Source organism: Onychomys torridus, chromosome 6, assembly GCF_903995425.1.
Source record: "Onychomys torridus chromosome 6, mOncTor1.1, whole genome shotgun sequence".
Classification (NCBI taxonomy): Eukaryota; Metazoa; Chordata; class Mammalia; order Rodentia; family Cricetidae; genus Onychomys; species Onychomys torridus.
Genome location: NC_050448.1, coordinates 134,150,144 through 134,177,499, shown reverse-complemented (window position 1 = coordinate 134,177,499; position 27,356 = coordinate 134,150,144). Strand labels below are relative to the sequence as shown.

The 27,356-nt window shown below is 38.7% G+C and overlaps 1 protein-coding gene across 12 annotated transcripts in view; it reads left to right on the top strand.

The window, feature by feature from the left end:
* Window positions 1-27,356, top strand: part of Lrrc7 (leucine rich repeat containing 7) — a 357,320-nt gene that overhangs the window by 208,162 nt on the left and 121,802 nt on the right. For all 12 annotated transcript variants that reach the window (XM_036190947.1, XM_036190946.1, XM_036190949.1 and 9 more), the window contains 2 exons: window positions 893-956; window positions 19,942-20,016. In XM_036190947.1, the coding sequence (XP_036046840.1) occupies window positions 893-956; window positions 19,942-20,016 (139 nt within the window). The remainder of the gene's footprint in view (window positions 1-892; window positions 957-19,941; window positions 20,017-27,356) is intronic.

Sequence of the window (27,356 nt, the reverse complement as noted above, 5' to 3'; positions counted from 1 at the left end):
TTTTGGTAAAGGAATTATTATCAGCTTTGTACATTACTGTACCTCAAACTGGTACATAATAATATCCCCAAAATTGTGACTATAAAAGGCATACACTATTTGAGTCTAGATTATATTTTCACTTAATAGTCATAAAAATTTAATAGTTCCTATATCCACTTTGAGATGTCTAAGATTTTTGTTTCTAAACTTTCAATAGCCTCTGTGTAGATGGGTTTTAAGGAAAGTATACTAAGTGGGAAAGGATAAAAATCTTTTCAAAAAATCATTTTCTTGTATTATACTGTATGCTTACTTAGTAATGATTTGAGAAATGTTTGCTATACTAAGAGTGTTCTAGAATGCCTATGAAGCAAATTCTTTGTCAAGGGTCTTATAATAGTTCAGGACTACTGCAGCGCCAACTCAGTATATTTAGGGATCAGTGAAGATAGTCTATCTGTAGCAGAAGCTCCCAGAATGGAGAGAAAGGACAGAGCTGGTGATGCGCTCAGGCAAAGGCAGAAACAGGATTCCCTTTACTAGGATTGACTTCAGCCACTTGTGATTAATAAATCGCTGCAGTGATAGTTAAAAATATGGTAGTGGATCTACCCTAAGCCTCCTGATATAGATATTTAATGGGATTCCCAGTGTATGAAACAGCTGGCCCTGGACTCCCATCACACATTGCATTTGAGACCCAGTGCTTTGGACCATGGTCTTCTATAACTGTATCCAGGTGGCTATTCACATGCTTCTCTATGCATCTGTGGTTCACCTCTTGCTGAGGAATATCATGGTATTTCCTGTGTGGTACAGTCAGAAAAAAATCTGTCATTGTGGGTAGATTGTCTTTAAAGCAATATGTCAAGTGCTACCTCATAATGGTACTTTTCTCCATCTGTTACAGATCAATGCACAAACTGGCCCAGCTGGAAAGACTTGACCTAGGCAATAATGAATTCAGTGAGCTGGTAAGAAAACATGCTTCATAAACTTGTCAAATAGGCTCCAGAAGAGTCTTTCTGTTGTGTTTTCCCAAACCCAGGCATTAAAGTATTGAGTGCATATGTATGTTTGCTAAACATTAAAATGATGAAAGCGAGGCATTATGTTGATTGTTTGACTATGTGATAAACCATGGAAAACTGTATATTACATATCACAAAAAAATTCAGAATTAGAGGAGGTGTGTGCTGACAATTTAAGTACAAACTATGTGGAAGGAAAAAACAAGTGTGTTACATGCTTCATGTCAGCTAATCCTCATCTGACATGTGGGACATCTTCACTTTATGTAAATGAAACTGAAGTGGTAACTGATACATAACTGTTATGTGGCTGCACAAAGATTTAAAGGGTTTGTTTAGAGCTCACACCTTGAAGATTACTGTGATGGTTGAGAAAGTTATCCCCAGAGTCAGTATCCTCCCAACTGTAATGAAAGTACCTTTCCCATGAAGAAATGTTGATGCCTCACTGCCTGCAAGATTGGCAATGTTCTGACAGCCATTTTCCAGCTTTTTTTAAAAACCAGACTCACAAAATCCTTTGTAAAAAAAAAAGACCCAGCACGCTGTATGCAGAAGTTTCCTTAATTTAGATATTGTCAAGTCTCCAAAACCTAATGTATCTATAGTTAAATAAAGGCCTCTGAGTAATTAATCAGCTTTTCAAACCCTTCATTTGTTGACAGATTTGTGGAAAGTCACTTAATCTCCCTGAGCCCTATTTTCCTGATCTATAAAATGGGGGTTATAGTGATCGCTGCCTCAAGGGGCTTTTGTGAGAATTGATTGAATAATGTATATATAAGACCTGGAAAATGTGTTTCAGCCAGTACCCCTGTGCAAGGGTAGCAGGGTTTTCATTCATGCTATAAGATAATATATGAAGAATATTCATTGTTTTATTTTAACCATATCTAGCAAGTTATTATGCTGCCTTTTGGTGATGTTTCTCAATGGCAGAAACAGTTTTATTTGCCTGTGATCAAAAGCTTCAATCAGTCATTAAATAAAAATGCCCTCCCTAAAATGTCTTCCCTTTCACTGCTATCTCCATCCTGAAGGAGGAACTGGAATATGAACCAAGGTAGTAACTTGTCTTTGTGTCCTGGATGGAAAGGAGTCCTGGTCTAGGAGACTTGCAGTGTGCCAGCTGCATATGTTGCTGCTGGGTTCCTGGTCTACAGACACCGAGCCATGTGCTACAGCACATGCCTCAGAAACCAAGCACTCTCCTTCTCCCTCTTTCATGTACTGCCATACTCACCTCTCCTTCCATGCTCCCTCCAGAACCAGCCCAGTCTCCATTTCTGTTCTTGTCAACCATCGCCCAGTAGTGACTCCATAGACAACCAGACTGCTCTGAGAATCCTCTGGGTATTCACACTGAGAAAAACCTAGGAAAGGCAGATATCACAGCTTCTGTCTGTCACATGATGCTACCCAGTTCACTATGCTTGAGCACAAAGTGAGAGAACTGGCCTGGTCTAATGGACACTGGCATGCATTTTTCCTCTATTTCTTTCTTTCTTTTTTTTTTAAGCTGAGGATCGAACCCAGGGCCTTGTGCAGGCAAGCACCCTACCACTGAGCTAAATCCCCAACCCCTCTATTTCTTAAAGATAGTTTTCTATGTGTGTATGTGCATGCACCTAAGTGTAGTGCCAGAAGAGGCTGTAAGATCTTCTGGAGCTGTAGTTACAAACAGTTGTAAAACATTTGAAATGGGTGCTGAGAACTGAACTTGGATCCTCTGTAAGAGCAGTAAGCATCCTTAATCAGAGACCTCACTCTCCAGCCATGTATCCTGGCATTAGGGAATCTATGTGTGGTGGAGACAGGTATTGGTGAGGGTGGTAAATAATAAATAGTTGTGAAGATAGGAGTATATACAGATGGGTTTGAAGTTAGTTGCTAGGGCTCTAGGGATGGTCCTGCTTGCCCTTAGCACGTATGTCTTAATGTCATGGGAGAAAGAACACAAACAACAATTGAGGTCTTCACCTCACTTTGTAACTGCATCTTCCTCACCATTAAAATAAGAGCATCACTCCCATCCATTTTATGGGGGTTGGGCAAGTTTTCATATATGAAAATCTGCAATAAGCATTCCATATATGTGTTGAAAAATTTCAGTCACCAAGGACTTTGCAAGCTTTTCACATGGATATATATCAATCAATATCAACAAAGATGACCAGGTATCTTAGGGTTCCTATTGCCATGGAGACACCATGACCATGGCAACACTTATAAAGGAAACATTTAATTTGAGGCTTACAGTTCAGAGGTTTAGTCCATTATCTTCATGGCATGACACATGGCAAAACACAGGCAGACATGGTGGTAGCTGAAAGTTCTATATCTGGATCCCAGGCAGCAGTCAGAGAGTTAGACACTGGGCCTGACTTGAGCATTTGAAACCCCAAAGTACAACTCTTATGACACACTTCCTCCAAAAAGGCCATGCCTACTCCAACAAGGCCATACCTCCTAATAGTGTCACTCCCTATGAAAATCTAGGGGTCATTTTTATGCAAACAACTACACTAGGATATGTTTATTTTTATGAAATTATACTTATTGAAAGGTGATTTATGATTGCTACAATTTAAGCTCCATGATGTGTAATAAATCATACTCTAGATCAGTAGTTCTCAACCTGTGGGTCACCACAGAGATTATTAGAAAACATAAATATTTACATTGTGAATCATAACAGTAGCAAAATTATAGTTATGAAGTAGCACAAAAAATAATTTTGTAGTTGGGGATCACCACAACATGAGGAACTGTATTTAAAGGGTTGTAGCATTAGGAAGATTGAGAAGCACTGCTTTAGATGAATAGTTTTATTTTTTTGATATGTCAATGTTCCACACTGTCATCACATTTCTCAAAAAGAGATGTTGACATTTGCTCAACAGAGTGTTGGCTCCACAGATCAATATTCAACTGACGTCAACATCTCAAGATTATTCTAACTCATGTGGTTTTTGTTTTAAAAGTACTTGCACATGTTTAGTTTCTTGTTCAGCGCATCATCTTTTTGGTTGTATTTACAAATGTCTCCTTTTATACAATTATAAATTGTATAACAACAATTTAACAACAGTTATAACAGTCTCCAACTTCTGACTGCAAAATTTAACTTGTATATAACTACTAAACCTGTTTATTTAAAATATGAAAAATTTTCTACAGATTCTTCAGGAATTTCTCTGTAACCATTCAGTCTATATATAAATTGGTTTCTTGTTCCTCAATTTTTAAACAATTTATGCCTCTGAATTTAATTAGATAATTTTCCTTCCAATATGTTAGTACTGGAGGTTTATGGAAAGAATTTCCAATGTAAAAATTATCATATAATCTATTCATTTCAATACCATTCCAGGTTTTTTTAAACTTGTGTTCATAGCTCTAATTGCATACATTACTCTGTCTACTTTGTGGGTTATTTTTATTCATTAATTTAGGGTAATTTCCAGTCCTTATTTCTTTAAAATTATCCTCTAATCTACTTATGTTCTCTCTTGCTGGAATTTGTTAAATGTGAATGTAAGCAAGAAATTGTGCATGTTTAAGAAATGCAAGCTACTTAGTTAATTATTTTATGCATTTCATGAAAAGTACCCTGACAAGGAATGGTTTTTAAATATATATTTAATTTCCTTAAAAACATGCTTCCTTTCTCCCTGCTTAGAAATATCCAATATACATTCTCCAACATTTAGATCTTTCTGGAAGAATCACAGTGGGAATACATGCAACTCTTTAAAATTATGTGTGATGTGCCACTTGCTAACAAAAACCTGCTAAACAGTTGATACTAAAATTCTGGATTAAATATAATTTTATAAACAGTTAAGTGAAAGCAGCAACAATGTGTCAAGAGCAAGAGAAACATATTATCTACATAGGAAAGACCAAGACTTAATGTTTTGCCAACAATGCGAAGGTGGATTGAATTTATCATCTTCGTGAATTCATCCAAAAATTAACAATGTTTGACTAGTGTTTCAAAAAATATCAGAAAGTATTTTTAAAACAGTTCATAAAATAAACTGCTCATGGATATATTAAGGAATTAACATTCTGTAAAACTTCTTTATAGAAAAATGTAAAGAAAATATTCTATAAACTACCATGCAAATCCCTAGTGAGGCCGAGAGTTAAAGTAAGAAAGAGATTTTCATCTAGAGATTCAAATAAACTTTGCTTCTGTTTGGTTTTCTCTCTTGATTTTATAAAATTTAAAAATGAGCATTTTAAAAATAAATGAAAATTCTTAGGTTGGGGATACCTGGTCCATATAACTGAAAAGAACAATGGTTTGCAGACTATGTGCTCAGGTAGAGTATACAATGAATATATTCTCACAGAAATTTGAAATTGTTTAGTACTTTTCTTAATGTATTTATATTTAATTGAAATTGACTGTAATATTAAACTAATTTCATTAAAATCATGACAGTAAATACATCCACTTCCCTAATTTTGCTCACTTTTAATTACATAAGATACATGCTCACCCGAGGCAAGCAGCTTTCACATACCTATTCAGTTCCTCCATATGTAATTACAACATGTTTCCTACATCTAATCAAATTTTGCCAATTGTTCTTTTAATAAAGATTATTTTAAAAGAACAAAATAAAAATGAGTCATTATATAACAAGCCATTCTACCTTGCGGCAATTGAAACTTGAAGCATCCTGGTTAGTAATGCCTCCATTTCCCTGCATGTGGAGAACTACTAAGACTTTGAATCACATTCACATCAGGGACATTGCCAGAAGTTATTAACCTAACAAGAAAACTTGAGAACTGAAACTCACTTTGACTGTTACTGCAAGCACATCCTTGTCTGTCTCAATCAGGAGTGCCAGGGGCACAAACTGTATCAATTATTTCACAGAAAAATTTAGAATAAAAAGTTGCTAATTATGCCCTGGAGAAGCAAAAGAGGAGGAGAGGACACATGAGTGACAGCTCCAGGAAGTGGCTAACACCAAACAGAACAGAACAGGTGAGGAACAGTGAGAGCCTGAAGCTGAGAGTGTTGGGAGCAGTATCGACCTGCTGTGCTGACTTGCTGGTGCTGGGACTCTGGGGGCACCGTGACTTTTGCACTTGTCTTACTGGTATTTGGTGTCACCATGGCATGAAGAAATGTCAATGCCAATAAAACAATAATAAGAAGAAAATTTGAAAATCCCTCATTTTGCCAGCCTCTCATTCTCTCCAAGATGCCCTATATAATGTATGTGGCATTCAACACAGACCCGTCAAAAAGAAATGTAGTAAACTCAAGATTTCCAAAGTAGATATAAAAGAGTGAGCTCCTACTGGAAAACCAATAGCTTAATAAGAAGATGGTTAGTCCTGTCCTGAGAACAGTAGAAATCCTTGATGACTAGATTTTTAGCAACATTTTCTCCAGAAAGTTCTCCCTGGCCTAGCAGAATATCTGGGCCCTTTTGGCACTTGGAATGAATCCTTTGCTTTTAAAAGCAAACAGTTAAGTCCATTCTAATCATCAGAATTATGCCTTTATTTATGCAGGAAGTGTTTGATTCAAGCTAGACAGTAATGGAAGTGCAAAAAAAACTTCCATTTATCTGAAAAAGTATTTTATGACGAGCTGTCTTTTGAGGAATCAAGCCCCATGAGCAATATTAGACAGTCTTCCAAACTGATTATGTAAGAAGCTTCATAATACAAAACTGTGGCCATTCCTGCTGTGCTGGCTAGTTTTGTGTCAACTTTACATAAGATAGAGTTTTTGGAAGAGGAAACCTCAATTGAGAAACTGCCCATTGTGGGGGCACATGAACACTGAACTAGAAAAGCCATCAGCTGCTCAGTGCACAGTGGGCAGTTCTGGGGGACCCTGGGAGATAAGAAAGATGAGAAGAAAGCAGACACTAGGAGCCTGAATTGTGACGTTTCAGAGGGATGTGAAGATCCTATCAGGGTCATGTATCTGATATTTTTAATTAAAACTTTGTGGCCTCTACTGAATGTACCAGGCTTTACTGACTCCCCATGGGAGACCTTACCTTCTTGTATAAGAGAATGGAGTTGGGGGGGGGAGGAATCTGTGATTGGTATGTAAAATGAGTAAAAAAATTTCTAATTAAAAAAAAAGAAAACGTCCCATTCCCACTTTCACCCACCTACTCCCTGCCCCTCCCTTGGCTCTCCAGGCTCTACCCTGCCTGATGGGGCTGATTAAAAAAAAAAAAAGGGGCTCTGTGGTTCCCTGAAGCCTCTCTCCATTTACTAAAGTACTTTTAACATTTGACTTTAAAGTAAAGAACCATGTTTGCTGTTTAAGAAAAAAGAAGACTTTGTGGTTCTAGTCAGCTGGAGATGAAGAGTCAGCCATGATTAACAAGAGACCAACACCACCACTGAAATGAATCCTTTGCCTAACTGAGACAATTGATGCTGATTGTTAGCTAGAACTCAGAAATTAGAAGTGGTTAAGTAAAGACCAGCATCACTGAGGATCATAAATCTTAGAATATTTCCTCAGGGTCCTCACAGATGAGCTGGGGTAGAGAGGTCTGAAGCTGTATCTCATGCTGGCAGGTAAACTTGCTAGTGTAAGAATCACCCAGATAGTAATAGTTTTGAAGGCTTGAAGGAGTTATGGAGAGCAGCTAAAGCTTGACACCATGAGGCAGAGCTGAAGTCCTTAGGGAAACGCTGGAAGAGATCATGGGTGAAAGTGCAACCTCAGTTGCAGCAGAAGACTCAGAATTTAAGGAGTCATGGAAAGAAGCTGAAGCCTGGCACCATGTGGTAGGGTCGGAGTACCTTAAGAGATCCTGAGAGGCAATTGGTAAAAGTACAGCCAGGCCAGTTGTATCAGGAGACTCAGGCAATCTGGAAATGTCAGTACCCTGGGGTCTACCACCAAGAACAGCAGCAGTTATGGAATAGAGCTGGCCTGAGCCTACAAAATGTGCTGTACTGTGGCAAGCCCTTTGGAGCCCAGAATCATGAGTCCCAGCAGTCTGATGTTGAGCTTTATACAGCCGGGCTTTGGGTTTGCTTTGACCTGATTGTTGACTGTGCCCTGGTTCTTTATTCTTGAAGTAAGAAAGTACTTTATTTACTTTTATTATAGGGGAACCAACTTGACACAAGAGAGACCCTTTTTGAAAGTGGAAAACTCAATTGATAAAATGTCCCCACTAGATTTGCCTGTAGGTAAGACTTTAGTGTGTCTTCTTGATTGACTATTGATATGAGAAGACCGAGCTCACTATATATGAGGTCACCCCTGGACTGGTGGTCCTGAGTACTACAAGAAAGTCCACTGAGCAAGCCTTGGGGAACAAACCAGTAAACAGCATTCCTCCATGGCCTCTGCATCAGCTCCTGCTTCCAGGTTCCTGCTTGAATTTGTGCCCTGACTTGTTTCAGTGATGGACTATAAAAATAAATCACTTCTCCCCAAGTTGCATGTGGTCATGGTGATTTATCACAGGAATAAAAACCTTAAGACACCAACTAACTCTGAATTTTAAAGAAATCAAAGATGAACGGTTCAGTTAAAAAACATTTTTCCCATGAAAATAGCAGATACTCCTTTCATAAGAGGATCTAATGGGGATCACCAGTGTCTCCAATGCAACATCTATTGATTCATAGTTACCACTATCAAGCATGCAAATAAAGAAACTTGTTTTTGTGCTTTCAAACAGCAATAAAATAGGTCACCTTACCTGGGTTTGCTAAGAAAGGAGCTTTTCCCTGCTGGCATTTCTCACTACTGCAGTTCCATGACTGGCCACTATGAATGGGATCAATCTACCTTTATAATGAGGGGGCATGTTCTTTCAATTTAATAAAGAACAAGTGATTCTGGCAACATTTTCAACCAGGGAAATTAAAAAGTCTTGAAGGAACTGAAGTAAACTGTGTTAAATATGAGTTTGAGTCCACAATCAAGACATTTCAGAGAAAAATGGACATATTATGTAGTCCTGGAGTGGAGCCAGATATGTTAGGTTATATGTAGGGTTGTGAATTAACCAGAAAATAACCAGTATATTTAAAATCTGATTCAGACTTACACCTTCTGGACTTACATGCCAAAATGGTAATATCTAAATTTAGTGCATAAAATATAGAAAAGTCACTTGACTTCAGACTTCACAATAAATCAAAACTAAAAGACTGAGTGCCTCCCAAACAGATCAAGCTATTCAATTGTCTCACTAATCCAGAGGGCCTGATCCAGCTAGGGGTTCCACAGCCTTTGGTTCAAAATTCCTGTGCTTCCATTCGTTTGGCTATTTGTCCCTGTGTTTTTTGCAATCTTGGATTCAACAATTCACGCTCTTGCAGACCCCCCTCTTTCTCGACAGTGGGACACCTGGAGCTCCACCTGGGGCCTGGCTGAGGATCTCTGCATCCACTTCCATCAGTTATTGGATGAGAGTTCCAAGACGACTGTTAGGGTGTTTAGTCATCTGATCACCAGACTAGGTCAGATCAGGCTTTCTCTCGATCATTGCCAGCAGACTATAGAGGATATATCATTGTGGATTTCTGGGGACCTATCCAGCACTCTGACTATTCCTGTTCTCATGTGGTCTTCATTTATCATGGTCTGTTATTCCTCATTCTCCCTTTCTGTTCTTGATCCAGCTGGGATCTCCTGCTCCCCTAAGCTTTCTTTCCCTCAAATCTTGCCCTTCATTACTCCCAGTGTCGTCCAGGTTGTTCATGTAGACCTCATCCATTTCTCTGTCATTGGGTGATCCTTGGGTCTTTCCTAGGGTCCCGTTTTCTAGGTAGCCTCCCTGGAGTTGTGTAGCAGTCTAGTCATCTTTGTTTTACATCTAGTATCCTCCTATGAGTGAGTACATACCGTGTTTGTCCTTCTGAGTCTGGGTTACCTTACTCAGGATGATTTTTTCTAGATCCATCCATTTGCCTGCGAACCTCATGATGTCATTGTTTTTCTCTACTGAGTAGTACTCCATTGTGTATATGTACCATATTTTCTTTATCCATTCTTCAGTTGAAGGGCATCTAGGTTGTTTCCAGGTTCTGGCTATTACAAACAAAGCTGATACGAACATAGCTGAGCAAATGCCCTTGAGGCACTGAGTCTGTGGGACCAGGATCTGTCCTTAGTGCATGACCTGGCTGTTTGAAACCTTGGGCTTACACAGGGACACTTTGCTCAGTCTGGAAGGAGGGGACAGGACCTGCCTGTACTGAATCCACCAGGTTTAAATGAATCCCCAGGGGTGCCTTGATCCTGGAGGACATGGGAATGAAGGGGAGGGGCTGGAGGGAAGGTGGGGGTGAGTGCGGGAGGGGGGAGGACAGGGGAACCCATGGCTGAAGTATAAAATTTAAAACACATAATAATAAAGAAAAAAAACTAAAAGACACTGAAAATGATAAAAAGAAATATAAAGGAAAAGTAACAAGGAGAAAGACATGTAATATGCGCACAGAAGGTGATGTTTTAGTAAAGCCCTGGAGTTGATGAAGAAAAAAGCCATGTGGCTATGTAGCAGAAAGGTGCTCCATGCTGGAAAGTAGTGCATATCTCTAATACAACAGAAAAGCTAAAGGATTCAAGATCAGAAGGACAGAGTAGAGTGGGAAGAGTAGGTGGAAATGAGTTAGTAGTTGGCAAAGGAGAACCCCTGGCCCTTTGGAAACTGAGTCAATAAAGCTTTGCTGGGTTCTCATTAAGTCTTTTTCCTCTTGACATATGGATTGCCTTATGTTACACAGTGTTACTGTGATCAACTGGACTACTATATTAAGCATGAACAAAAAGGCTTTCAGGGAGAAAATTTTCAAGGTAGAATCAAGAAAGCTAGTAAGAAAATCACTGCCATATCTAGGCAAAGACAAGAATGCCTGTGGGACCAGAACAGTAGAGAGGAGAAGGGATCAGTATCTAAATCGGTTGTGAAGGTATTGCCAGAAGATCCCATGGAGTTTGAACTCTAAATCAAATAACTCCCACCAAGCATCTGCAGAAATTATTGCAGAACATACAATGACAGTCTACCAAATTTGTGTCAAGTTATCTCCCTAGAGCTTCCTTACAGCCAGCTCTCCAGCATGCCTGTGGATAGCCCACCACATCATGAGAGAAATTAATGAAAGTTACATTAAAATATCTCACTTTCACTCATCATGCCTAGCATATCACTGTATTGCTTTCCTGTTGCTGAACTGGACAGATAAGGAGGGCATGTGCTTTTTATGTTAATAGACACTAGGACTTTTCCCTCTCAGCAGAAGTAGTAATCCTCATAGACTTTTGGAGTTCATTAGGGGAATCAAAGAACTCTGGTTTCCCAGAGAGTCCATTTGGTTTATGAAGTCACAAGTGCATGATGCTGAAATGTTTAAGGAAATCAAATTTACTTACTTTATTGCTTTTACAAATTCTCCTCAATTTCTAGTCTCTTGCATTTCCTGCTCATGAGAAGCAGCATTTTCCCCTTCATATCTTTCAGTTTAGTTTTGATTTTGTCATTTGAGTGGGATTTGGGGAGCAATGGTAGACAAATCCCTCTGGCGCCTTGAGTCAGCTTGCTGTTTAACCATGCAGCACACATTTGACCTATGTTTGTTTATGCAGATATTCTGTAAGAACTGGGCTTCCAAAGATTAATTAAACACGGTTTGTTAGAAATCCAAGCCTAATAAGATGCATGCAAATGAGCAAAGGAACTAACAGAAAGCCAGACCAAAAAATAAGATAGGAGAGCTGAAAACTGGCTTCTACTGGGAAAGACATGAAAAATTCAGAGAAAATAAAGCCTTGAAAGTAGAAAGGATGAGAGGCAGCCTAGGGAAGGCATAGAAGTTAGAATGTGAGACAGCTGGGATGACTGTGTGATGGTTGGGCCAGATAGCCACTCTTTTGCAGAATAAAGGGAGAAAGGGGAAAGAATTGCAGGCAGGCCAGCAGTGTCCTTAATACCACGAAAGAACCTAACATTCAGCCATGCATGGCAGCCTGTCTCAAAGGGCAAGACTCTAATGTTCACATCTGCACATTAAAAAGTACTCTGATATGAAAGATAACTTACCAATAACTGTTCACTACTAACTCACTATAGGTGTCTCAAGTTGTGATGGGAGCTATAATTTCAGTAGGAACAGACAAAAATCCATTAATATGTGAAAGTCACAGTTAAAGAAATATTGTGCTTCCAGAATCAAAGTGAAAATGGAAGAAATGAAGGGAAAGAGGTAGATTTCAGAACATGAGGAGATGGGGAAGGTTAGTGTGTGGCTTTGGCTGTAGTCTGGATAAAAGGTAAGAGGAACACAGCTAGAGAGGAAAGTGAACTGGAAATAAAACAGTTCTGGAGGCATGGAGTTTGAGCACCTTTGAAACACACAGGGGAGAAGGGGAGGGGAAATAGCCCAAAGCTGAAGTACAGATTCAGGACTCTAGAAAAGGCTCCTGAGCTGTGCAGAATATCTGAGGCTCACCAACAGAGTTGGCCTATGTATAAAAATAGAGGTACAGAAATTATGCAGAATTTATAGAAAAGTATGTAAATTGACAAATGCACAAATAACGTAACTGATAGTTATGCTCCATGATTAACAAAACTTTAAAATCTAGGTTCCACAGTGTCAGGAAAGCCCTCCTATTCACCACTGTGTCGCACATCAGACTCTGCCAAACACAGGAAGGGTTACCAGGAAATAGCTCCCCTTTCCTGGTGATTTGCTGCACAACTGGGACACAACATTTGTTGCAGAAGTGAGGAAGGGACTGTGACTTCCTCCAGACTCTCTTAAACAGCCACACTGTTAACTTGACCCTTTCAGTTTTTTAACTCTGAAGAAATCATTTCATCCTCATGGTAATGGCCCCATCTGCCTTCACAGCTGAGATCACCACTGGCTTTGTGGGTAGCTGCTGCTCTTCCCCATCCCAGGTGCACATTTTTATATAATGTTAATAAGACAGAATTATAATTTAAGAAAATATTTACAGCTAACAAAACATAAGCATGTACTTGTCATAAGGTTACCCTGGGTTAGAACTCTCTGCATACTCACTTTCAGCATAATAATGTATATGATTGTCAACAGTGACAAGTGGCAATCTTCACATCTGCCTAGCTGAGGTCAGCAGAACACAGAAAACCCAGGGGACATGTTATCCTTTTGCTTGTTGTGGGGTGATTTTTGTGACTGAAAATAGTCTCTATTAATCAGTTGTTGTTATTTTGTTTTGTTTTTTAATCCTGCCATGAACCAGACACTGTCTCCATCCTGAGGGACTTACAGAGTATGAAGTATGCCCTAGCCCTCAGGTAAAGTTTGGTTCCTGGAGAGACAGGCATCTTAAGAAAAGGTCATATGACCACCTAATCATTTCACTTCCTGACTGTATGGGCTGCTCACTGACCACAGTAGGTGCTGGGATACTTGGAATTGGTGTGTTCACAGGGTGAATTATGAGGAAAGCAAATACTGCACATTTTTCAAAGTACAGGACTTTGTAGCCCTTGAAAGACGAGTTGTATTTCAAGTGTGTGGAGAAGAGAGAGCATGGTGGTCAGGAAATTGACAGAATCAAAGGCAAGGGTTGGGGAGTACACACAAGGAACTCAACAAGAGCCGGAGGTGGGACAGAGGAATGAGACTAGATGCCTTCCCACAGCATAAGCTCTAATTTCATTTTCATGTAATAAAAAAAAGTGTCTTTGATGTGATTGACGAGCAACAAGGGAGCTATAGAGATAACTTGGCATTTATCCAACACAGTGTCACAAGCAGAAATATAAGACTGATAAAGAAGTAACCTGTCCAAGTGTCTATTCACGATTCCATATGAAAGGACAAAGTAGACCAAAGTATATGCTACAAGAAGAAATATGAGCAACAGCAGCATTTTTCATATGATATCCATAAGAATTTTTAGCAAACTCTTACTAGATTGCTTGTGCTAAGTAAAAGCTTTAGAAAAATATAACATTCTGCTCACAGATGGAGAAAAGACTAGCTTGTTACAAAAGGATTACAAATTATATATATATATATATATATATATATATATATATATATATGGGTGTGTGTAATATATAACAAATATACATATATATATGTATATATATACATACATACATATACATGTATATATATACATACATACATACATACATATACATGTATATATATACATACATATATATATATATACATACATATATATATATATATATATATGTCTTTGTTACTAGAACATAGCAGCAGCCCATATATCTATGATCAACTCACGTGTGCACTGAGCAATCTGTGGGTTGTCATTAGCAACTGACTGATGGCTTGTAGAGTCCTACGGACAGCCTAATGAGGCAAAGCCAAGTTAGCACTTGTTCTTACATGATGTTGAAGGGCAGGTATCACTCAGCTTCACTTATCCATCCATCCATTCATTCATTTAGCAATTGTTGGATGAATGGATAAAGTTTCCTGTCAATACTTTGTTCTCTGTTGTATTGTCCACACTGAACAGAACACAGTATTTAAAATTTAGGTGTTCAGTAAATGTTTATACTTGGTGTAGTTCAGATGACCACACTGATCCCTCTTGAAAGCCCTAACAGTACAAGGTAATGTGGAAAGAGAAATAGTGCTGTCCTACTCACTTAGAATTTAGAGATGAAAACACATTTTAACTATTAGAATCAGACTTGCAGGGCTCTAGACATGACATGTGTCCAGAAGTTTCTACTGAAATTTGCTCTAGCAAACAAAGGCTTCCCTGAAGAAGTGATCTTAAACTGAAGTCTGAAGGATGAGTGGGCTCAGCACAGCAAAGAAAAGAAGTAGTGCTTTATACAGAGGGAGAGGCAGGACACAGGTTTCTATTACAAGTGAGGGCAGAAAGCTGGTAAGGTTAAAGTATGTGAGGATAGCTCTTCCAGAGTTCCAGAATTATAAATATTAGAAAAATTGTGTAGCCAAGACCATATATTATTTGAAGTTGATGAAATGCATATTGGCTTAACAAAACTGGCATGTTTGTAACTGACATAGGTTGAAGTTACAACCCAAAAACTCTTTGCTCATTTATAATATAAAAGTTTGACTAAACAAAGGAAAAATATTATAATAAAAACAATTGAGCATGTAATTTTGAGTCCTATATATAACTTTACTAACTCACCCTCAAATGGGGGTTAACAAAGGGGTCAGTGCAGGACCATGAAGGTAGTTTAGGTGCACTGATATAGAACTGTGTTGACATTAATACACCTGGCAAATAGTTCATTCAATTCTTGTTTAAAACCAAGTTTTAAAACATATTGTTAATTGGTGTTGTTCACATGAGAGAATTCATACAGAGAAAGGTAAGACTGAGACTATGAAAGAGCAACTAAGTGATGTGGAAACAACGGTATGTTTAAAAATATACAGAGGAGTGCACTCTTTGCTTTCAATAACTGTGATGGAGTGGTTGGGCAGAGAGACTAGTAGTATCCAGCCAGCTGATTTAGTGTTTCCTTTAGCACTTATGATTATAACATTTGCCACAATCTCTGACTCTGAATTATATATTTATCTGTCCACCCTGTGCACTCTGAGGCAGAAAAGATAATGCAGACACATGTTGACTCCTGCTTTCATTCAATGAGATGCTCACTGATCACAGATGGGCGACACAATTCCTCTGAGATTTTCTGTTTCAGTAAATGGACAAGATGCATACAGATTGATAAAAATAAACAGTTTTCTATGCCTGACTATGGCTTGAAGACAACTCCAGTTCTGAATTACACAGTGCTCACTGAGGTATCTTGTTTTCTCAATGCCTCTTCATGATTTTCAGGGGTCACTGCCAGTATTTTTGCAACAGGTACATGGTTTAAGTGCAGGGATTCAGAGAGGCATGCCTTGCTCCAGAGTTTACAATTGCCAGTGTAGAACTCTTCAGGTTGAAGGATGGTTTTGGCTTACCAAGAAGAACATAACTGATTTTTTTTCATTTGTTGAAATATCTAAATTGAAAAAATAGTTCTCTGGTGCAGAAGAAATAAAACTTCTATGTTTTTGTAGTTTAGCTCTTAGAAATGTGTAGTGATAAAAATGCTTGTAGAGTGTATCTAAATATTTTCAGCATTTCAAACATTGAGATGAAGAAGGGCAGTGATTGGGTTTTTTGTTATTGTTTTGTTTGGAATTTTTTAATGGTTTGCCATTGTTTGTTTTGGTTTTGTCTCATTTATAAGTCAAGGTCATACTCTGTACCCTTAGCCAAGTAGTGGTTAGAGGAGTGAGCTACCACCCCTGGCACCAGAAAAATAAAAGAAAGAGGAAATCTGTACAGCAAGAGAAATGTCTTGATTAATTGTCTTAGAAATGTGTCTTCTAATGCACATGAGAGCCTGATCTCAAGTTTCAGATGGTTCGAGTCAGCCTGTTTGGACTGTTACCACTTCAGGGAGCAGTAGTGGGGGTGGAGGGAGAATAGGAGATGACACTTTGGACGAGGGTAAAAAAAAAAAAATCGTCATCTTCAGAGTGAGAGGCAATTTCCTGGAGGACAATGGTTGAATAGCAAGCATCCAATCCCCCACTTGAGGCATTTGTCAGGAATATAAAGGGAAGTCAATAGCCAAATTGAAACTTTCTCCAACAATTCTTGGTACAGTTGCAGAATAGGCTGAGTCCTGTTCAACCATGCCAAGCTCAGAAGACTATGCCAAGAGTTTGCTAAATGATATGCTGAGAAACTGTTCATAATGCATCTACACTTGGGAAGGAAGGACAGAGGCCAATAGAGAATAAGATGCACTGGTAACTGTTATATGGGTCTTCTGGGATACTGGGCTAAGTTAAACAACCATGTAAGGAGGGGTGGTCAACAAATGGTATCTTCACAACTGAGACTGCAGGAGTGATAATGATCACTGTGATGGCAATCAGTGTGTTATCCAAAAGAGTGATTGAAAAGGAATTGAAGAAACTACCAATTATGAGCATCGGTTGCTTTTCTGTTCAATTCAGATGGGCTTTCAGGAGCATTTCTACAAATAATTTGCTTTGGGAGGAGTGGGAAACAAAGGTGACCCCGGAGTACACGTGAAAGTGTCAGAAATTCAAAGTCATCCCTGGCTACACAGTGAGTTTGAGGCCAGTCTGGTGTGTTTGAAGCCCTATCTCAAAAACACAAACAAAAACTTTTAAAAGTGTCTTGCTATAGTGAGTGCCCAACAAGTGTTAGCTTTTGTTGTTGGTTATTTTATTATTTATGCTTTTCTAAGCAATTACATGTTTATTCAATAGAGGAGCCACTGTATCTGAAAGGGGAATATGTTATTTCCTTTGAACACATCTAACTGGGAACATTCCCTATCCACTGATGCAGACTTTGTTCTGTCCCTGTGACTCTGATAATTATTTCTAGTCCAACTGTGGAATTAAATGAAACCAGCCCTGTTTCCTTATAACAACTCTGCTAATTTTAAAGATAAGTGTCTGTGGCAACCATTCTTCTCCACTCTAGATCACCTTAGCCATTTATCCTCTAGCACTATCTCCAGACATGCTGCTTAAGTCCTTGTTAAAGACATCTTTGCACTTGAGCATTCAGAGGAAGCAAAATTCTGTCATTCATACACAATCTACTGGCATCTATAGAATAGGGCATTCAAAGAAACAGACACAGGACAGCCCTGCCACTGTCTGATTACATTCCCAGGTGCTATAGTTTCTTCTTGTGTGGAGGAGTTGTCTGTAGAGTGAATGAATTCACAGTGAATACCAAGGTCACTCTTTACTGAAATTCTCAATTTTGTTCAGCTTCTGCTTCCAGACTTCTGAGCATGGTCTAGGCACATAAGACACTACACGAGCCTCTACCAACTGTCACTTCTTGAGAACTGGCCAGCATTCCAGCATCTTTAGATCTTTTGCTATGCTAATTTCATCATTTCACATATTGGCTCTCCTTCCTCACATCATGTCATTTTTTCCCCTATTCCAAGAATATACTCATCTGAGTATTTAAATGGGATATATTAAATTCATAGACATTAAAATATTCATAAGAGCTTATGACTTAAAGCATTTTAATTAATTATGAATCAATTACATTTTCTCAGTGGTGCCTTTCATTATTATCACTAGAATACCTATTTGTTCATTCAACAATTATGAAATATAACATCATTTTCTTCCTATATAGTATGGAAAGTGGATGTATTAAAATAAAGCTTTAAATTTTTATGGGCATTTTAATGGGATTGATTCTGAAACAAAACAGAGAAGAATAAAATTAATTTAACCTTGAAACAGTCTCAAACACTATGGATGTGACCTTTCTGTCTCCAGAGAAATTAACTGAAGAGGTTAGACAATCTCAAGGCATGTTGTACATCACAACTGAGAGAATCATAAGTAGGCTTTTCATCAAGTGCTGAGCAATTTCAGTCATCCAATTTTGTGTATCGGGGTTTCAAACAAGGGCTATGAAATTCATGAATAAAACATTTACCACTTGTAAGAGCCAAAGGGCTTATAATAAAGCAAGTGTGTTGTTAAATAAAAGATTTCAGTAAAAGTGAAAGAAAGTTTCTTAATCTGAAGTTAGGCTTCCTTTGTGAGTTGCAGATTTTAGATGTTATCCAACAAAACTGAAAGGGTAAAGAGTGAAAAACAACCTAAAGACCAATGATCTGAACATTCAGAAGAAATAAAGTCATTTGTAAAAATGCATCTAGTAAATTTTAGCTTGAGATTGGGATAGAATTTCCAACATTTCTTAAAAAACAAGTGTTTTTCTTTTTCTATGGGGTGTGTGTAAAGCAATATTCTTAGCATTGTTATAGAATCAAAATACCAATCAACTCTGAGAAATGTTGAAGACACTCTAAATTCTACAGTATCACATATCTAGAAGTTTAGTTCTTTTTGTTAAAATAAACATTTCCATTATTACATACATTTGCTTTTGCTTTCACTAAATCCTAAAGTCATATGTGTACCAAGAAATGTTTTAAAATAAATTTCTTTATGATTTTTTATCAGTAAAATCCTAATTTATATACCCAGAGTGACCTAGGTTTCTCAGGCAAAAAGGATGTGGGAAAGTTTAATGGGCCTGACCTACAGAGAGAAGTGACTCATGGGTCACTTTAAGGCTTCACATCTCATCATCAACAGTAGTTCTTTAGTGACAAAAATGAAGAGATAGGAAGTCAAAGGCTCAGATCCTGAGGATCATGTCACAGTTCTACAATGCTCTATGCCCACAGGCATTTGTATGTGGTGCTCAGATACACAAAGTAAGAACCAATTGTGTGCAAAGAGCCACAGTAAATCTACAGTGTCACAAAATGGTAGTGCCTTGGTTTTCAAATGCTGATGTCGCTTGGGCTGAAGAGATGGCTCAGCAGTTAAGAGTACTGACTGTTCTTCCAGATTCAATTGCCGTCATCCACACTGAGGCTCATAACCCATCTGCAACTCCAGTTCAAGTTCCAGGCTTTCTAGTCCCCACAGGTACTACATACATATGGTGCACAGACATACATGCAAGTAGTACTCCCATACACATGAAAAATAAATAAAAGTTAATTTTTTTAAAAGAAAAAGGCTTGCATTATATGAATAATAAATCTACCAAGTAGTCAAAGAACAATTAATAATATGAAAGATAATTGGAATATATTAAAGAAATAGGTTAATATCTCTGGGTAATAGGTCTTAATTTTTATAATTGTTCTGATAGATTCCAGGTGATTCTAGGTTCACTATCCCTAGACTAGGTTTTTTGGAGGTCTGTTATTAAACTTGCAATTTTTTAGATTAATAATAGATTCCTAAACAAAAGCTCAAGATTTGAGAAATGACATCTAGTGTGATCACAGAAAACTGATTTGGTTTATCTCTCTTCTCTTTCTCTCTGCCTCTCAATCAGCCTGAAGTTCTGGATCAAATACAGAATTTGAGGGAGCTATGGATGGATAATAATGCATTGCAAGTGCTGCCTGGGGTACGTAAGCTTTACCATGAGTGTGCTCTGACTTGCTGCAGGATGGTTATGTTTTTAATCATTCATCCCACATCTCCATTTTCAGTGCTTGGGAAGCAAATTAATACTTTTTAGGGATTCAGCCACCAAGTGCTTCTCGTGAATTTGTTTTTAATGTTTTATGTCTTCTGTGAGTTGCAAAAAGAGAAAAGCTAAGAGTTCCCTTGATGCCCCTCATTCTACTCACTGGATTTTAAAAGCTGTTAAGTTCATAGTTCAATTTTTCATACACTGTATTTTACAAAAGCAACCATATTCTCACAGGTAACTAACTATACAGCTGTCTTTCCTCTTGCTGTTAGAGCTCTTCCACAAAGTGAATAGCTTTCCCTGTTTGCTTCTTATTCAGTAGAACCACTTACACCTTTGAAAAATCACAAGGATCACACAGCTTCCAACACAAGCTGAACCAGAGTCAGGTTTTCTTTCTGTGAAGGGATGGTTCCGTCATGGAGCAGGTTTGCCTGTTGGCTTCTGCAGGTAGACTGCTGATGAAGTTTCCATCTCCTGAGAAAATGACTTCCAATAGCAACCTTGCTGTTCCTGGCCATGCACTGGGAAGAGTGTGTGCTCACACATGCAGCAGACCAATCCCCTACTACCTGCCTTTTCTGGCCACCTCAACACAGATGTCACTGGACTAAGGGTCCAGACAGGTAGAGAGAATCATTTTTCAGCTAAGACAGAGGTTTTAACATTTCCTCAAAGCAAATTTTACTCTCCTTTAGAATTTTCTTTAAATTATTTTAAAGTTAATGTGCACACAACATTTGTTCTCTATGAACAAACAAGAGGCCAAAGAAAAGGGGATATCTTGATAAAGATTAAGGAAAAAAGCATTTTTTTTAACTTTGAAAGGGCTACATCCACAGCACCACGGACACAAACCAGGAAGTCTATGATTATTGATTCATATAAACTGTTGGCCAATATGATCAGAAACTGTGCCAGTGTCAGAGTCACAGAGATCTTACAGTCAATTCCCTCAACTACACTATTTGGGAGGCTCACATAATAGTGATTCCTGAAATGAAAATGTATGAATTTAAGTGGTAAGTTATTTTTACTTATTTATTTTGGGGTTCTTTTTTAGACAAAGGCTTCTCTGTGTAGCCCTGTCTTTTCTGGAACTAGCTCTGAAGACCAGGCTAGCCTCGAACTCAGAGATTCAACCTGCCTCTGCTTCCCAAGTACTGAGATGAAAGGTGTGCACTGCCATGCCCAGCTTATAGTAGATTTTAATAGTCTGTTGTTCTAATATTTCATTGCTAGCTGTTGCTGTTTACTTGATAAATTTTATCATGGGTAGATAGAGAGAGAGAGCCACAGTCTGTATAGGACTGAGTCACAAGCACAGTTTCAGACTTCCATGGGATTTCTTAGAACTTATCCCTGTGAATGAAAGGAGGCCAGTGTATGTACAGTCCTAGAGAATGCAGACAAAATACCTCTTAATTCCTGAACAGATATGGAATGTTACCTAGATGCAAGTTTGTACCAGCTTCTTGATATTCATTTACTCAAAGCCACTTACTTTGCATATACTGTTCAAGGCACTGCCTAGTTGGCTTATAAATGTTCACTCTGGATCCTCAAAGAAACCCTATGAGTATGTTCTGTGCAGCCCAGGGTCACAGTGCCAGTAAGTCCTGGGGCTGTAAGTCAAAGCAGCTGCTCTTGTACGTCAATGTCTGACCTCACAGTGTGTGTGTGAATGCATTCTCTAGAACCTGTAGAAAGTACAGATGAGAACTGGAGTTACTGCACTTTCTACAGTGGTTACATTTGCAGAATCCAAAGGTATAAATGAGTAAATGGTGAGACAAACAATCTTGTCCAACCTGTCTCTTTTGAAACTTTTGCATCTAATCCACTAGCTCAGCTGTGGTCCATGGTTAATTTTATTTAGTATGCCTTCATTTGACACTTTGCTCTGCCCTGTGTGTGAATACCCCACTCCTCCCAGCTTAAGTGACCCAGCCTGCTATCCAGTTCTATGTGACCTTGGCTACCTGCTCATTTCCAGTGCAGTCAGCAATCCTATCTATCAGTCAGTCCCAAAGATGAATAACCCTTAATATTTACTCTGAAAAGGTGTGGGGGAAAAAGCAAATCCACTGTTTCCCTTGCTCTTGCATTCTAACATATTAAGTTAATATACTTTTAGAAGCCTAGACTCTTGATTTATTTTACTCGTTTTTTAATAACTCAGAGGCAAATAGAATAACCAAGAATTTCATCTTCTACAAAGCTCCATCTTACAACCCCCAATCTAAAGTTCATACACCAAACTCTGACCAAGTAGTGCATGAATTTATGTTGTTTCTGAATATTCTGACATCTTCCTCATCTTGTGATTTCTACGTCTGTCACTCACCTATGGATCCGTGTGCACCTAGAGTAGTGCTGGGCAAGTCAACCTTCCCAAGGGCAGGAGACCTTTGCTGCAGGGTAGGGTACCTGTAGAAGGTTTGAAAGACTCAACAATAAACACCCAAGTATTATTTGTCTTCTGCAGAATGTTTTGAAACTGCACGGAGGATGCCAGTCTGTGCAGGAGGCAGCAAGGCAGCATTGAGAACAGCTTCAAGAATGAAAGATCCTTCTTCTGATTAAAGGATAGAGGAGGAATACAATGCAAAAGCACAGAGTCTTTTACTCCTGGAAAAGAGAGGACTACCATGACTCATACTTCCGTGGGGTGGGCATGAGTAGCAAAGTGGCAGTTTTTTATAAAGTGATGTTCTTCTGAGCTGGGGAAATGCCACCTACTGCCTTCCTTTCCTCTGTTTTGGAGGGCCGGCTCCTCTAATGTCTGCTTCTACATAGCTTCCACACAGCTTCACAGGGACCTAAAGATGCAGGATGAAGCTCTGAGTTAATGAGGGGTGTGGGATCGGAAAGATCTTTAGTCCAATCCAAGCAGATTCAATTTCAGTTCCGGCCCTTATCCTCAGAGCAACCTGGGAATGGCACACAGAAAGTGTGAGCTAATGTGGCCTCAGGAATAAAGAACGTTCTCTGTTTGGCAGCTTCTGGGAACACTGCATGCAGCTCCTCTGGCCTCTTCAGACCCCCTTTTCTGAATTTGACTCCTCACTCAAGGTCAAAACCCCATTCTGGATAACGCTCCTCCAATAATCCACAAATGCAGGACACAAAGACCCAACCCCTCAGCCCCTGCTCAGACACCTATGGGGTTGGGGAGCTCAGCTACAGAATTTTTGGGAAGCTTTGCTGGGGATTTCCTCACAGGTCAACTTCCTCAGATGTACAGGTCAGCTTCCTCCCTTCCTTGTCCCTCCTGTCCTCTGTCGAGGACTCTGTGCTAAACTTGTCATTGTCTGTGCTTCCTAGGAAACTTCATTCACAATCTTAAGCTCTAAGCATGAGTGCCTGCTAGAGGCAGCTGTGAAGAGCAGATCTGAGGTGGGCTGGAGAGTCTGCTTTCCTAACAGGCCCAGGGAGAGAGTAGTTGGTGTGCATGGCAAATTGCATCACAAGAATATAGAATATTATATATATATATAAAACTATCACAAACAATAATAGGCCCAGCCTATATTGTGTGCTCCCAGGGTCCGTGGAAGAGTCTAACAACCAGCTGAGGATTCTAATCTGAGGGATATTCAATGAGTCTAAGCACACTGAGTTCTTTAGTCCATTCATTCACTTTATTCTTCTCAGCCAATTTTATCTACACAGTTCCTTTTCTGTTCTTATACTTAGCTCCTCTCAGTCCTTCTGCTCTCAGTCCCTTCTGCTGTTCTCTCATCATTCTACCTAGTTCTTTCCATCTCCATCCTCATCTTTGTTCTTCTCCATCAATTCTTTTCTTGCTGTTCTCTCATATCTATCTAGGTCTTTTCTATCTTTTTTCCTTATTTTTCCATATTATATATATATATATATATATATATATATATATATATATATATATATATATATCTCCATTCATTAACAACTTGTTAGTAGAACTACAAAGTAAACTCTCAGGGAGAAGTATTCTGATAAGAGTCACACTTGGTAATGACTTAGTCAGTTTAATTGGTGATTGACAACAGCTGTAAGTTGTAAAAAGTTCTGGCTATCTGTTAAAGAGATAGCTACAAGGACTACAAGGAAAGAAATTAAACCAATAAGAGATTTAAGGAAAAGGCAAAGAATATGTGTATGATTTTATATGATTAATAATATCCAGATATGATTAGTCAGTTACTAGCATTTTTCTGTTAGTCACCTGAATCTCAGGACCTGTATATAATTAGTCTACTAAGCCTAAAATCTTGCCTTAAGAACTGGCATAGAATTAAATACAAAGTGTTGTTATTTGAATCAGAGTGGGGAGGTGCTGGTGGAGGAAGCTTAGGGCAACATAGTTGTTATTGATCTCTTGAAGGACTAAGATATACCAAGACCAAACACCTGCACTATCACTTCTGGTTCACTATAATTCTTCTGAAGAGCTTTGATCTAACAAGGCCAGGCACCTGCAATTCTGCTCTGTGAAAGTTCTACAAAGACACTTTGGCCAATATTTACCTTGTCAGTGGCTGAGGATGGAGAGTAAGACCTCTAAGTATTACAGTCTACATGGAACAGTAGATCTAGTATGAAGCATATTTTAGTATGTCTCTATTCATAAAAATTATTCAGTTAAATAAGAAACCATCTTCTAGACTAGCCACAATTATGTGTGCCCATAAGATTGAGATGCAATCATGAGAGTACATGTACACATAACATGGAAATGCATAGTAAATGGAAACAATCATAGCTGTTATTGCACAAGAAGTTTACAACAAGAGACAGCCAATTCATTCAAAAGGAAATAATTCCATAACATCTTGCATGATGGTTTCCTCTAGCAGAACACTTAGTTCTGATAGGTTGACCTTCTGAACACTAGTTGTCACTGCTGTATACTCTCACGGACTTTTGCTACCAGCGACTCTCAATATAAAACCTTTAGCTCAGTGCCAAGTGTTTGTCTATTAATTAATTTTGCTGGTTTATTTAGAATCTGCCAAATAAGTAAGACAAATGGTAAGGTGTTCCTAAGTGGATCAAATGAGTGAAGTGTTGAGCAACCAAAGTATGAGGCAGCTGTCTGCAAACATCATGAAACAAAACAAGATGAAGGATTTTACCTAGCTGTTTTCTGTTGTCTGCCCACAAGTTTAGTGACCACTGGTAGGAGCTGACCCTCCTACCCTAAGTAGTCAGTCAGAAACCCTTGATTTGACTTCACATCTTCCTTGAGCCCATCTCTCTTCCTCCTCAAGTCCACTGCCTTAGGTATCTGACTACTATACAGACAAAAGACTCTGTCCAGCAGTCAGTAGTCCCTTGGTGTCTAGGGGACTCTTCCAAGATCCTGCAACCACAGGACAAGATCCACAGATGCTGCAGTCTCTTATAAGAAGTGATTTAATGTTTGCCTATAACTATTTGCATCTTCCAAATGTCTTAAAGCTTTCTGTATTATGGATAACAGCCACTATAATGTGAATGCTAACTTGAGCTCCTCCACCACACCCAGCAGCTTTGCATATTTTTGATGCATGATTGTTGTGGATGCCTCAAGCCCACAGTTCAGCACCTCTAGTGGACTTCCTTGATTCTAATCATGAATCTGCCATTTTAAAAGTTCCCTGGTGTTATTCTTTTCTGAGCACAGATCTGATCAAGTCATTCCCTGTCTTACAAACCTTTTAATAGTTCCTCTTGCCTACAAGTTAGAGTTTTCACACCTTTTTACAGCAGTCCTCTTCTTGAAAACCTGAGCTCAGCAAACTTCAGTCAAAGTTATTAAATCTCTCAACATGTCATATTTTTTCAAGCTTCTCTGTGAATGTGAGAGCTAGTCTCTCTTGCAGATTCCCTCTTTTGCTTTCTTTGTGTGCTAGTATGAGTATAGTGTACACACATGTAGAGTCCTAAGATCAATATTAGGTGCCCTCCTTAATCAGTCTCCATTTTATCTTTTGAGACAGCATCTCTTGCTATACCTGGAGCTCATTGATTCAGCTAGGCTGGCTGATGAGCTTGCCTCCACCTCCCTAGTCCTAGGATTGCAAGCATATACCACCATGCCAGACTTTCTGCATGGGTGCCAGGGATTGAACTGGGGTTCTTGGGCTTCTGCAGCAGGCACTTTATTTACTGAACCATCTTCATTCCTTTGGGTTTCCACTTTCTTGACAAATGACCACTACTGGACAGTCCTTCCCCCTTTCTTCTGTGGTATTTCCCACATGAATTTTCATGCACATATCAAGGGTATTTTTTGATTCTTTGGATGTTGCCTTCACTAATGTAAACTCCCTAAAGATAAAAATCTCATTTTGACTATCATAGTGTTGAGCAGGTATGATCATAACCCTAGGAAGAAGGAAGAAGAAATGTTCTGAGCTGAAGACAAGCCTGCACTTCACAATGATAATTTGTTTCAAATTTTTAAAATGTCTTGTCTTCATCCAGACAAGTTTCTTCCCAGATACAACTGCCTGGCATTTAACAGAGAATTTCATAAAGGGCTGGTGAATGAGAAGAATGTTGAACCTCTAATGCAGGGGTCTCTGTAACCACCATGGCTAACAGAGCAATGATCTTGGAGAGGCAAGAAAGAAGTTTGGTTCAACAACATATCTAAGTAGCCAATGTTGGTTCGAACTTCAGTGCAAATGAACTGAATAGTTCATTTTAGGCATATTTAAACACAGCACAACTTGCTGAAGACTTTCCTGGTTAATTCAATTCCATACACACAATAAAGAATATATGAATCTCTTTGAGGAACAAACTAAGCTAGATAAAAATCAGACATAATTATATCAAAACTCTTTGTGAAGTACATGTGACACCTTCCATAAACATGGGTTCTGTAGATTGACTGAGAAAACAAGCCTATGATAAAGGTCTGGGGATTACTTCTGGGTGGATGACAGGTTATGTATTCCTCTCTTTGAAGGAACAACCTGTATATTTAACATTCCAGGTTCCCCCTAGTCCTTATCTGTGAGTACAAAGACCTCCTTGCTTCCCACATTCTAATTAACAGAATCAAGCCCAAATTATAATTTTAAATCTTTCTGAGACATCTAAACCTTAAGGATACTATGCAATGTTCAGTTCTCCATTGGCAAATTTCAGAACTGTTGTGTTCTGACTGCTGCATTGACTCAGAATTTATCTATAACCACTGCAGTAAGATATAATTCATAAGCATTTACAAATCAGTGGATTTTTTAGTAGATTCACAATAAACATCATCACAACCTAACTTTAGAACATTTCCA